Source organism: Podarcis gaigeae, assembly GCF_964106915.1.
Source record: "Podarcis gaigeae genome assembly, chromosome: 4".
In the NCBI taxonomy this organism is placed as follows: Eukaryota; Metazoa; Chordata; class Lepidosauria; order Squamata; family Lacertidae; genus Podarcis; species Podarcis gaigeae.
The window spans coordinates 51,248,334-51,262,888 of record NC_139677.1 but is presented as its reverse complement, the minus strand read 5'-3'; the positions used below and the strand labels follow the sequence as shown (position 1 = coordinate 51,262,888).

Here is a 14,555-nt window from a genome sequence, read left to right as displayed (position 1 = left end):
ATGGAAAGGTAATGGATATGCTCCACAATATGGGACCCGAGACAGTTGTAATCACCAGCTCAGACCTCCAGGCACCTTCAGGAGATGATTACCTGATAGCATTAGGAAGCCACAGGAAAAGTAAGTTGATTTATTTGTTTAAGTGAGAAAGCCCTGCTTTGTCATATGCATACACATTAAAAATACACACCACAATAAAGGAGAACATTTATTGAAAATTAAATTTCATATATAAATACAGATACATGTAAAAATAAATCAAAGTTACCTTTCTTTCGAGATATTACTAATATATTTTGCAGACACTTGTTTTATTGTTGTGGTTGTTGTTGTTGGCATCTTGAGAGACAATGGTGTGTGCCTCCGGGGGTGAAGTCAGCTCACTGCATTAACAGCACTGAAGTGAGCTTCCCGGGGTGCAAGCCTGGGCAGTGTGTATGGAGTACATGGGCTGCTCAGACGACAAGACCCCGCTCTCGGCCTAGCTGTTGTGGTCCAAAGGAAAGGACCACAATTGGCCTTGTCTGCTCAATTTGCCAGAGCCTGCCTTCACATGTAGGGGAAGTCACTTGTAGAACACTTGTATTTGGTACATGGTTGCTATGTTGCCCACCTATGAGTTAACCTCAGATTCCTGTTTGATTACATTAAACTGGGAAGAATATAAATATGAGCCTTCCTTAACAGCTTCACAAGATGGGACCACAGTGACACAGAGGATCCGAATGGAGTCTCCTAAAGTAGATGCTGTCTTCGTTGGTACGGGAGACCTGTTTGCTGCCATGCTCTTGGCCTGGACCCACAAGCATCCAGACAATCTAAAAGTATGGACAGACACTTTCCCCAGTTTTCCTTCCTGCCTCAATGACAGAAAAAATATTCTCATTTCTTTACTTTAAATTCTTAGTATGTAAATTTGTAAATGAAGACGACAGGATAAGGAAGCAAGGCCATATAAAACGATAAAGGATGAATGCCCTTGTTCAGATGTAACAGTAAACCATAGGTTAGTGGTATGAGAATGAGCATGTGATAGTGTTGGGTTCAGGCACTTCCAGTGTCAAATTATACACCTATCTACCGCATCAGTGCTGATTATGCTGCTGGGTGCTAGTTCCTAGGTGGAGTAAGGGCTATGGAAACCTGCAAGATCAGCTTGAACAGAGGCAATGAAGTGTCAAAATAAAACAAAAAGGGGCATACAACTTAAAATACTCTCCACATAGAAGGTTTTTGGGCAGTAGGGTTGGGAAATACTGGTGCTTGACACTTTGGAAGGTTGCTACAAGTCAGAATAGGCATTACTGAATATTCTATTACAGAATAGAATACTGAGGTAGGAGTGGTTGTAGATGAACTGATAGGTTGATCTGGTATAAGGCAACAGCATCATATGTTTGCACATACCATGAGCAACTATAGCTTTCTGAAGTATTGTCTCAAAATTTCTGAAAAAGCAAGAGAATACCATGTCAAAATACTTTATGCATTAAATGCTGATGCCCAGAATATCTGTATTGTGTTATATGCCACTCTGTCTTCAAGCTTTCATTTTGGGGAATAATAGAATATAACGTGCCAAAGGCTTTGTTTAGAAATAAAGCCTGCTACCTACAACTCGGTTTCTCCTGCATATTCTTAGTGAAATTGCATTTAAATGTAATGTTTCTCCCCATGGGCACATGTTTCGAAGAGAACAGCTCCTACAAATTGTCTTCAGTGTCAGTAAAGCAGTAGTGCTACTGGCCTGAGTCAATAAAGTGCCAATGAAACTGAAATATTTTCCTTCCAATTACAGGTGGCATGTGAAAAGACAGTGTCAGCAATGCAGCATGTTTTACAGAGAACCATAACGTGTGCAAAAGGTAACCTATTTACACCATGTTTCTGAATTCATTTGTTTACCATTACTGGAAAATACATATTAGGGAGGGGGCATAGTGAAGTAGTACAGCCCATATACAATTCAGTTGAGTTTGGTATGAACATGATTTTAAACTGACCATCTATTACTCCTTTAATTTCATGCAGTGGCTCAATGCTTACAAATTAAGGGGCAGTTAAGGAGCAATACTTACAAATTCCACTCTGTAAATCTCCCAGGTGAGAGCTGGGAGGGTCCACCCCCTTTTATGTGAGATAAGGGTTAAAATCTACCCATGACAGAGAGCTCTGTATTTTATTCTCTCTCTCTCTCTCTCTCTCTCTCTCTCTCTCTCTCCCCTTCTATTTTCTCTTTTTGTTTTTTGTTTTTCTTTCTCCTTTTTGTTTTTCTTTTCCTTTTCCCTTTCTTCTTTATTTTTATTTAGATTAGTTTGGTGGTGTTTATTGCATTGTACATTGAAAAGTTTCAATAAAAAACAAATTCCACTCTGTAAAACAATGCTACACAGGTCATGCACATCAATTAATATTTTGAATTGTGCTCTATTATAATCAGCTTTAATGCAGTCAAAGAAGTGGCAATTTGTGTTGAATGTAATTGTGTATGACCAAGAAGAAGGGCCTTATTTACCCTTCGGGGTTGGGAAAACTATTCTGAGGGCGGGCGGGCATTAAAGATGCTAATAAAATTATGCATGGTGTAGAGCAGCTGTGGCCAACATAATACCATCTAGATAGTTTGATTACAACTCCAATCACCCCAAGCCAGCATCACCAAGAGTCAAAGATCATGGGGGTTGTACATCTGGAAGGCACCACATTGGCATAGAGACGGCAAATAGAAACCCTGTATTTTTCCCTCAGGGAGTCATCCATTGAAATAGTGATGGCCACCAACTCAGATGACTTTAAGAGAGGGTTAGACAAATTCATGGGGGATAAAGCTATCAGTGGCTACTACCCATTATGGTTGTGTTCTCCCTCCGTTGTTGAAGGCAGCATGCGTCTAAATGCCACTTGCTGGGAAGCCCAGCAGAGCATACTGTTTGTCAGGTCCTGCTTGTGAGCTTCTGGCGAGCCACTGTGAGCACGGGATTCTAGACTAGATGTACCAGTGGCCTGATCCAGCCGCTCTCCTGGTGCTCCTGCTCAATGACTCCTAGAATCCTTGACCCTTATCCATTGTGACTGGGGCTGTTGGGAATTGGAAGCTATCAGCATTTGAAAGGCCACAGGTTCTCCACCCTCAAGATAATAAAAAATTAAGGAATGTGCTGCCCAAGGTGGATTGGACAGCTTTTAATACCAGCTAACTTGTACTTCTGTGTTCAGAGGCCGTATGCTGCTGGGAAAGAAAGATTGAGGGCATATTGTTGTATTGCTTGTGGGCTTCCCAAAGGCATCTGGCTGGTCAATGAGGAGAACAAAGGGCTGCATGAGATAGACCTTTGGTCTGATATTACAGTGCTCTTGTTGCATCCTGAATTGCAGTAGAGCTGAGATTCAAGCATATTGATTTGGGGGTGGGCGGGAAGGAGTGAAGGGCGGGGAGGGACGAGTTTTTCTTCTGGGCTGCTTTTGTTAAAATTAAACACCTGTGGCATTTCAGTCTCTTTGTTGCTTTTGTTTTTAAGCCCAAGCTGGAGAAGGAAACAAACCCAATTCAGCCCAGCTGGAACTGCGGATGGTCCAAAGCAAAAAGGACATAGAAAACCCAGAGATAATAATAAAAGCTACTGTGTTATAAAGGTTGTATATCTCCTAACAACGCACAATGTATTGATGTCCTCATTTTCTTTCCTGTAAATTGTAATGTTTGCCTTAGATCTGTGACAGAAACCTGACTTCCATGAAATAGTGCCCAGCATAGATGAGATCCACTACCAAGCACATGTGCTGGCCTTGCTCGAATTAAGAAGAATGAAAAAAGCTAGCTGTATATTGCAACTCCTTCCCAGGTATGAAGATGGCTGTCAGATCAATTCAGTCTTGTTGGGAACCCTGGGTTTGGGAGCACAAGGTTTCTTGCCTTGCCAAAGACTTTCAGAATGCATTTGTTAGTGGAATGATTGTCTGGAGTGTATAAACTGCGGGAAAGCATCTTGTGCCAATTGAGCAGGTTACCTCTCCCCTTAAATGCAGTGGTTTGGCAGCCTGCTTCAATGTTCAGTACCTCAAAAAGTAGAGCGAGATTCAGGCCAAGTTTGGAGAGGGGTCTGCAGATGGTTAGCTTTTAGGTTCTCTGTCTATACAGCCCTTGGAAGTATAAGAATGTGTTGTTGAGAACAGCTCCCATGTCTGGTCTGTGAAAAATTGCAAGACTCCACTATCCAGAGGTGCTAACCCTTTAATATTAAGCAACCAAAAGTCGTCAGGTTTTTTTGTTTTGTTTTGTTTTCTTTCCCCCTTCTTTCTCTCCACAAAAATATACAGATGAGTAAAAGACAATGGTGGTTCTACCTCTGATAGAATACACTTGACACAGTTTTATCAAAAGACTCACAAGATGCAAGTTTCCTTAATAAGCACTTCTTATGAAACCTGAATATCCCATTTCATCTTGTAGTGGCTAGGAGGGGAGTGAAAGTCTTTGTTGTTTGTTGAGACCAATTCACTGTTTTTGACCACTGGTTAGCGTGCTCCTGCTTCTGGGATGGATGATAGAAAAAAAGACTGTATAATCAATAGGTTTCTCCAGACATACACGTCCACCAAAGACACTACACACCAACCACTGCTGTTGTACAACCTCCATGCCTTTCAATGACACTTAGGCAGGAATCTCATGCAAGCCTGATAGAAATGAATATAGGTTGCACCGTAGACATTTGGGAGGCATTTTACCCATATTATTTATCAATGCAACGCCCAAACTTTCAGGAATTTTACAGGAGTTATTGTTAAATTTTAACTTGAAAAAATAAATGACGGTCTGGATGCATGTCTGAATACCTTGGGAATCAACACAGAGTGCTAGATTCTGTTACATGCAGTTATTAAAACAATTTCAGTTCCTCTTAGTTGTTGATAATTTAATAGTGCCAGGACTAAGCATATTAATTCAACTTAGAATTTTCCTGTTTCTCTTCTCTCTGTCTCTCTGTTCCCCACCCCCAGAAGAATTATGGATAAATTGACATTTGTACTCTTTGTTTTATTTCTTGTTATTTTCTTGAGATAAAACAGGGTATTGAAGCAATCCATGGCACTTTGTAAAACACTTGTTGCGGTGTTCCTTCCTCTTTCCTTGCAAATGACCAGGGTACTTTTCTCCTAATTTTTATTAGAACATCCTTTTCTCTGGATCTCTCTGGAAAACAGGATTTCTGCAAAAGTGCTTCCATTAACAGGAGTGCTGCTTGAGTCTTAAAGCTCCATTGTGCAAACTGTTGTTTGCTGTTGTTAAAAACCAGCTTTTAATTACTTTATTGCATTGTTTTAAATTTCTTAGATGCCTTCTACTAAAAATGGTCTTGAGGTGATCTACAATATAACATACAAACAATATAGAAATATACAAGAACTAAAAACAGGGGTAACAGCAACCAACAAATTATTCAATACAATTCAAAAAGCAACACCAGCCTTGCCCCCACTACCATAGCGCCCCCAAAGAAACATGTTCATAATTGTCACTAAGCAAACCAATTTAAACGTCTAGCTGTACATAAGAATGTGACATTAACAGTCATATGCCTGGTGCCAAAATAGTGTTTATGTTGGTTCAAGGTAGGCCTTGAAGGGGACAACATTCTAAAAATGAGGGGCTGCAGTTGAAACATTTCAGCTTTTTCATTCATTTAAAATACCCATTTGTCTAGTCATTGTGGTTGTAGATGTAAGCTTGTTGATAACATTTCCACTGTGGTCCCCAGTGTCACACAAGTTCCCCACCCTTCCCGGTATCAGGGATAGGACAATGTATGGCCTGCCCAAGTTTTTCTCAATGAAAGCTTTTCCCGCCAGCCTCAGATGAGCACGACAGCAACATGGGGGCATAGTCACAGGAAGGTTGTGAAGCTCATCAGACCAGCTAAAGTATGAGTGGGGAACCTTTGGCTCTCCAGACGTTACTGAACTGCATCTCCCATCAACCCTAGCAGGCATGACCAAAGGTCAGGAATAATGGGAGTTGTAGTTCAGCAACATCTCAGAGGCCAAACCTTACGCACACATGAGCTGAAGTTTACAAAAGCTTTACATTGTATACACATTGCCTGCAGACTTCAAAGTATGAATTAAATTAGGAATTGCTATTTTTCAGAACATATATTGACCCAGCATTCCCTACAAATTCTAGCCACAGCCTTCCATCATAGATAAATAGCACCCTAAGTATCCCTAAGAGATCTTTTGGAACTACTGCATCACATCCTTGGAGTGCTTTCCTAATATATTTTTTTCCTGGTCTCTACTAGTTTTTGAAGCTGTGTTTGCTTCTCTTACCACAAAACGGTTACATAGGAAGCTTTGGAATGGCACCATTCATTCATTCACTCACTCACTCACTCACTCACTCACTCACTCACTCACTCATTCATTCATCCAATAACTGAGGGTGCTTCATATATTATACAGAAGTGAGATGAGAAAGAGCATGAGTGGCAGCTCATCTCACCTTGGAAGAGTACTCATTTCAGAAAGCATGAAAAGGCAAAACATAAGAGTTTCCTATACTGTCTTCCCATTACTTCTGCGCAACATCCAAATATGACCTGAATGGACTGGCTGCTATGGGAAATAATACCTGGGTTTCTTTAGCAGAACCAACAAGGGCAATGTGGCTTATGTATGTCTAAGCCTTACATCAAGCTGAGGTTTTGCTTTTTCACAGTGTTTACAGTTAGTTTCAGGGCTCAGTCCCCAACACTTTCCCTTACTTTTAGCAAATCTGAAGGGAAATTCCATGTAACTAATTACTGGATTTTACTGTTACTCCTTTTAGTCACCACTGTTGTGAAATTGCCTTTTATAAATTAAAAAAGGGTAGTTTTAATTGCATGAGATAACGACATTCAACACAATTTTCAGGTTGGAGGGATATAGTTGATGAGCAAAACGTAGCTGTGTAGAGAGACAACTTCTAAAGCACAAATGCATTTTAACCATTAACCCCATCTGATCATAGAACACTCAAAGGATTAAAGTTTCTTTTTGAGTACAACATTCCATGTTAACATCTCCAGCAGCTTAAGGAAGCTTGCAAATTAACAGTCATGATCAGTCCTGGCCTTCTCTGTGCTTGGTGGGTTTGTTACTGGTAAAACATCAATAAATTTATAGCAATAAAATTTTCATACACTTTTTTCATACAAGACATAAAGAATCTTGAAAACTACCCATTGCTATAAAGATCTGCTGTAAGTTGAGCCTTCCTGGTATTTGAGTTAATTAAGATCCTACAAAATCCACATAATACTATCTTTGTCCCTCTTCAATGTATTGGGGCTATTAGACATTCATTAAAATTGCAGCACTTGATTTCCATAGATAAATGAGGATAAGTAGTTTCATTAGGTATGCTTTTTAAAAATACTACTACTATTGTTGAGGTGAATTTTGATTTAATGTGGGATTTTCATATATGAAACTTTCCCCATAGAACACTGGACAAGCCAATATGAACTGTGATTTTAGCCAGAAATCCAGAGAAAGGGAAACTCTTTATCCCTCCCAATTTTCAACTTAATTTCTAGCATAAGCAGGACAAATTGCACATCAAAAAAGCACAAGTAAAATACTATTTTTTAGTGAGATTTTTAGAGCAAATATTATTCATATTAGGTCTTGATTCTACCCAGATTAATTTACAACACTCCCTTATTTTAAGTAAGTCTTATGCTGCTAGCATATTAGAACCTGATTCCAGTATTCTAAGGCTTATCAGGAGAATCACTGAAAAAAAGCATTTTTAAAAATCCCAGTAGGCTATTGCAGGCTATTTTTAATTGCTGCAGTTTTTGGAGACATTTCTCTTTAATATGGTTTGGGCAGCATTTATTTCTTGTCATGTCATCATTTCACAGCCCTTGAAAAAATGTAAGCAATACTCCGCATAAACCTAGCAAAAACCATGTCAGATCAGTTTTGTTTTATTTTTCTTTTTGTTTAGCTGTAACAGACACCCAAGGTTTCCAATGTTTTTATGGAATTAGATGCAGATGGAACAGCTATTAAATATTCTACTTCACCCTTTTATACTTTGGAACATTTATTTAAAGGAGTGAGCATCTCGTAAGGGTCATGTCCTATTTACAGATCCGCCCATAGGGAGCCTTACCCTCCAGAAAGAACTGCAATGCGTGAACCTATCAGCTGGCGCCCTTACTGATGCCACCTGAGCCTTTCCCTCAATAGGGTGCCAGCCAATACAATCCCTGCAGATGTGAGACCCCGTCCTCTGCACCAGTGTATCAGCTTCTGTAGCGGATAAGTTATGGAGAGAGAAAGAGGAAAAGCTGATAAAGTCAGATCAGATCCCTTTGGCCATTGTCTTTCTCTAGAGCAATGAGATAGATCTGGAGAGAGGCGAAGTCTTTCTATAGCCATAGGTCAGAGGTGGCCAACATGGTACCCTTCAGATGTTGAACCCCAATTCCCATTACCCTGATCATTGGCCATGCTGGCTGGAGTGGATGGGAGCAAAAGTGCTAAACATCTGGAGAGCTCCAAGTTCACCACCCCTGCCTAGTGAAACTCGAATGAAGCTAATTCTCTCCGCCATAACCGCTTAAGCTGCTTTTTTTTTAAAGGATCTGGAATTCTTCCTTCTGCCAACCCCCATATATAGGGTAGACCAGGACTAGCTCGCCCAGAGAATCAGACTGAAAGTAAAGAAGATGCGCTTAAAGCAAATCAGCATGTGTCTCTAATAGTCCCAGAGGCACGAGTTAAGTAAATACTGCAGCTGTTTTTATGATTGTCTTCAACTGGAAAGCTGGTGTTATCATCTACGGTTGCTAATTTGTGTTTAATTCCACTTTTTGTAAAGATTTCTCAATGTACTCGTGCAGCTATTTTTCTTATTGTGGTTTCAGTTCTTTGTGAAGCATAGGGGCTAACAAGATCTTATGTGCAAGTACGTGTGATCGAGCTCTGAAGCTTTCTTTTTTCCCAAAAAAGACAAATGGCTTTGTGAGGCAATGGTTTTGAGCATTAAAATGATGGGCAGGGGAAGGGGTTAAGCACTCCCTCCACTACTTCACTTAAAGCCTCCCTCTTCCAAATCTGTTCTTTAAAATGTACGGCATCAGGAATCTGTTACATGCATTTGCACATTACCTTTAATTAGTCCCTCAGCAGGACCAAAACTCATGTAAAATGAAGTATCTCACAAGCTTAAATCTAGCTTTTATGTACCCATAATACTTTGACTTCCTTGCACCTAACGACATTTAGAAAAGTAAATAGAAACTGTCATTTGTGAAATCTTACTTTTAAATGTGCTTTTAAGAAGCATATGTATTAAAATTTGCTATGTTTTAGATGTTTATTTGCCAAATTGCATTCAATATGCAAGAGATCTGTGATCAGCGCAATATTTTAAAAAAGAATTAAGAGGACCAAGATTTCTAGCTAAAGATACTGCCTTGTTAAGAGTAACCTTATACGTATCTTGATTGGATGGTGTTAATTCATTGTCTGTCTGGTACTGTTGCAGTGATTGTACTAGTCTCAATTTACAATATGTGGCAAGAAAGATTGTAATAAAGCTATATATGTTTAATAACACTGTGCATAACTATTGTTAGATTCTGTTTTGGATATGTTTAGCCACTTCACAATTAATCAGAACATGAATAGTTTGATAGTGTTGCTGAATCAGGTGGCCTTTTATTAAGTTTCCATCCCATATTTTAAAATGTGAACCATTGTTGGTTCAGGGGCAGGGCCCACAGACAGTATATCCAAGGCGGAAGCAAGGTAAAGCCACTGGAAGCACAGAATGAGAGGAGGGTCCATCCAGATGGCCAAACTACCCTTTAATGAGCACTTTTGCTTCAACGCAGTGTGGTCATCTGTATCGTGCAGTCGGGTGATGAGGATCTTAATGCACATCTACAGGTAAAATGTCTGGTAGACTACGCAGTGAAATGATCACCTGTATGCATGCCAGAAAGAAACGCTGAGAGGTCTTACTGAAAAACCAGATGTTAACTCTTACTGTCAAATGTAAGATGGGACTTCATTGTTTGCCATACCCCTTAGGTAACAGGATTTGACTCTTCCTCTGCTTGTGAGAGTTAGAGTTACTAATTTGTTGACTGAAAAAAAGATGTCAGGTCCCTTCATCCCAACAGGAGCCCAAGACTCATAGCTTTTCATGCCTGGATAGGTGACTAATCTGAGCTTGATACTACATCAAATGCCTTTGTTTTGTATTCTGTGCCAGAATAGTTGGTGCGGAAGTGTATTGATGGTGCTGGACTTAAAGGATTGGGTTGTGTAAATGGATTATTTATTCCATCTGCAGGCTGCTTGTAGAAATATCTCTGCTTGGGAGGGCTAGGACCCTCCAGTGCATAGAGAGTATTAGAGCCAGCAACAACCACCAATTCAGAGAATCCTGACAGCTGCCCCATTTTCTCAGTAGTCTCCCTGCCCTTTGGGTCTTGGACTTTAAATATGGTAGGGCATGCATATTCTGCTTTCTGTGTACATGGATATATTTCCCCCTCTTTACATACTTTATCCCCTGACCCAATCTCTCTTTGAACCATACAGTTCTCCATAAGGCAGCCTGACTTTGAATGTTGAAGAAGCACATTGCTGAACTAGGTTCTGCACTGCCCCAATAAACAGATTGTGCAGCTGATAGAGCAGTTGTATGGCATGAGCAGCAGAATTCCAGCCTAATTGGAGCACTGATGAAGTTCCTCTCTTAAGGATTCTACTTATGCAAGTGCATTTGTGCCTTGGTAACTTCTCAGACATTTAGGAGGCAAAATTAAGTGATCTTGTGAAAACGTAAGAACAGGGTCTTCAAAAATCATGCCTATTGAGGAACTGGTAAAATGCAGAACAGAAGAAACAAATTGTTCACTTGTTTCCTTTGAATTAAAAAGAATCTGCCCAGGAGGGTAGCAAATGTTGGCTTTTTAGTCATCCCACTCCTTCCATGCAGTTTTCCAAAATTCCACTTCCAGAGCCATACAAAACAGCTGCTATCCATGCAACTGAAATATAGTATTCCAAGCTTGCTGGTCTCGGGCATATACGTTTCTGAGCAAGGATGCATTCTTGAACTGGAGACTTCTGTTAAAAACAATAGTTTGGTTGCAGAAAAATATAATAAAGGAAGCACACTGAAAGCATTTCTAACCTTAAACAGACTGTGCCATATAATAATAAGTGGAAATGACATGCATTATTTACATACTGCCTTTTCATTGCATTGCTACTTAGAATAATAATTGTGTCTAGGAGAATGTGGCATGTGTACTCTGTATCTGTATGTATTGAAGTTCTAGCTACAGCGGGGTAGAAGTAGAATATGAGGGCTGGCAGTGCAGGCCTTCAGAAAGGGAAATAAAAAATATATATATTTTTATAGACTGTAATATGATTTCAAGTCTCAGCTGCGCCACATCAGCCTCTTCCAGGAATGTAAATCTGCAAGATTGGCTAGAAGAGTGTGGCTGTAGAAACGAGAAAGGTAGCTCAGTCAATCCTAACAGCCCAAGATGGATTTAATTAATATATAAAGATGCCTTTGAAATATATTTTTAGCTCTAAAATATTAAATGGATAAATATTTACAAGCAAACTTTATATGTATTTGACATTTGTGTAGTGCTTTGTATTGAAGAAACTGATCTGTTATATGTTTATACCTCTTATTAATTGTTCTTGAGTTGTAGGGACAAAGAGTAGATAACTTGTTTATATGCCAGAAAAATAATAATAATAATAATACGTGATGTGTAACTGTGTCTAATGTCAGTGGCCACAATCCCAATGAAAATGTTGTTTGTATACTTTCTGGTTTGCCACATGTGACTTTTATCCATTTTGTAGTAACGTTTACATGCTAAAATATGTAGGAAGATGATAATAAAGTCAATGAACTACCTAAGTGAAGGCCAAGAATTAATTCCTGTTGAGCTAAGAATTATGATTTATGGATTTATTACTCAAAAAAAGTATACCATCCCAGAGCCTGTGTATCACTCTAAAATAAGGAATTGGGAGGTGCATTCTCTGCAGTGTTCTCTGTCAGTTTGTTCAGATTTATGAAGATTGGGAGGGTGAGACATGGAACGTTAGATATCACCCCTTGGCAATAATTCAGACACTTGATAAGAATAATAGAGAAATGGCACAACTGAAGCTAAACTTAAAGGTTTGCCAGCCTTGTAAACTAAGGAGTCAAGCCAATCAGCACTTGAACTAAATAAGATGGTGGAAACTGCTCCACCATTTCTTGGATGGAAGTGTTCAGTTTGTAGTTGGGGAAAAGAGCGTGTGGCTAAATGGCCATTGGAAAAAAATATAAAATAAAATAAAAATCATAGTGGTTTCCCTGGACACCAAAGGCATCCCTAGCCCAGCATCCTGTTCTCACAATGACCAAGCAGATGCCTGTGAAATCCCTGCAAAACCTGATTGCAAAAATCCCTGCAAAACCTGATTGCAACTGCACTGTCTCCATTTGGGATTCTCAGCAACTGGTATTCAGTCATGCTATGTTGCCCACTTCATATAATTAAACAAAGGCGTGACTGTTGTTGTGTTTCTTTGTAGCTATACGTAGGTTATTACTGTGGAGCAGCTCTGCATTTAAAAAAAAATAAAATAAAGCAGCGTTCCAACTTCCAGCGCATATTTTATTTATTTAAATGTTTATAAATCACACTTTGATAAGAAATATAACAAGGGGGTATACAACACAGAAACAATTCTACAATCACATTCGTAAAAACATCAACAGTATGTCAATAAACTGGTTGCTAATAATTCTAAAGGCCTTTCTGAATTAAAGGAGTGACTCTTCCAGACTTCCCTTGGCGAGGATTCCACAGGGCAGGGCTTGCTACAGTAAAAGCCCCGTCTGGTGAAGGCTGATGGAACCACAGGGGCTCCATCAGAAGATCACAAGCAGAGCCCAAGGAGTAAGGTGCTTTGGGTCCAAGTTGTTTAGGGATCTGTGAATTAAAGCAAGAACACTGCCTATTTTACTGGGCCAGTTTCAACCAGTGCAGTTCTCTCAGCAAAGAAGTCACATGTTGCCAGTAACTTGCTTCTGTGAGCAGTCTGGCCACTACGCTAGTTGCATCTTCCAGGCCAGATACAAGGGCAGCGCTACTTGAGGATACTGATGCATGGACTGGAATGGTTGCAGCCGAAGTACCGGCTGAACCTGGTAAAAGGTAGTCCTTTTACTAGAGCCTCTAGTGACAAAGAACTTGGATCTTTGATGAGGCAATTTTGTTTCCTCCCAAACCTTTAAAAAGATGGCAATATAAGACAGCTTTGGGCTAATGCACAAGATCAGTCCATACAATGGGGTTGGAATGATTCATCAGCCTTTACATCTCTGCCTTCTTGCTGCTCGAGAAACGCACGACTTTGCCAAATAGAGGATCTCTCTCTCATATGAGATCGGGTGAGTTATGAACTAACTGGAAACTGACTCTCAACCTCTCCTAAACTAGCAAATAACAACCCACAGAAAGGGCCCAGCATTGCTTGGGAATCCCAGGGCACAAAAGATCAGTGCTGTTTTGAAAGATTCTTGATTCAAAATGGTTTCCATCTGTATCCAATTAGACCAAAATAAGATTCCTTCTTGTGGAACCATCATGGAAAATTTGGTTATGATATCTTAACTTAAGATGTGTCCAAATACACACAGAATGAAGAAACTAAAAACTTTCCAAGCTATGTAGTAGATAATTGTAAGCATCAGTGAAGCCCAAGAGAGGCTTTGATTAACAGTTTACTGTATTGAGATACAGAAATGGTCAAATCTGCTGCAAGATTATTTTTTGCTAAGTTTATTTATGCCACCAGAGGGCACTGCCAGGACCATATCCAGCACAAAGTCCACTGACATTAACATGTTCAATTGGTTTCAATTGACTTTCTGTGGAGAAGATTCTGTGGGCAGTGCTCAGAATCTACTAATAATGCCATACATTAATAAATGCAACCCCCCAAAAAACAACAACAACAGGTTATGCTTTTTGTGAAATCTTTGCCATTTCTTATTAGGAATATTTTAATTCTGTAAAAATAAATTCCACCCCACCACCACCACAATAAAAATTATTTCTTTTCCAAGCCTTAGGACTTTGTCTTCCATTCTTAAACAATATTCAAATTGTTAATTAACCTCTGTATGGCTTATCTGAGGGACTATATCTTAAGTGTGCAGTTTAGGCTCAGAATGGCTAAATATATCCATGGGCATAAAATTACTAAAAGAGGCAGCAAACATTGCTGTGCAAACCCTGACCTTTGACATATAAGAGATGTATTTTTAGGACCTACCCTGTTCTGATTAAAAATCGTTTAAACTTACTTCAATTTTCCATTTTTATATTGTTATCTTCCCTAGGACGGGTAACAAGGATGGGTAAGAAATCCAAAAAAAGCACTGGCTGGAGATTGACTAAAACACATCAAAACAAACAGATGAGATGCTAAAACCACAGATAGTGTTGTCACCC

The 14,555-nt window shown here is 39.5% G+C and overlaps 1 protein-coding gene across 1 annotated transcript in view; it reads left to right on the top strand.

Annotated features, from left to right (window-relative positions):
- The window catches only part of PDXK (pyridoxal kinase), a 48,434-nt gene extending 36,475 nt beyond the window's left edge, over nucleotides 1–11,959 (top strand). Inside the window, exons 8-11 of the mRNA XM_083734723.1 lie at nucleotides 9–120; nucleotides 688–824; nucleotides 1,799–1,865; nucleotides 3,519–11,959. Coding sequence (XP_083590849.1) covers nucleotides 9–120; nucleotides 688–824; nucleotides 1,799–1,865; nucleotides 3,519–3,631 — 429 coding nt within the window. The 3' untranslated portion in view covers nucleotides 3,632–11,959. The remainder of the gene's footprint in view (nucleotides 1–8; nucleotides 121–687; nucleotides 825–1,798; nucleotides 1,866–3,518) is intronic.
- Nucleotides 11,960–14,555: the final 2,596 nt, after the last annotated feature.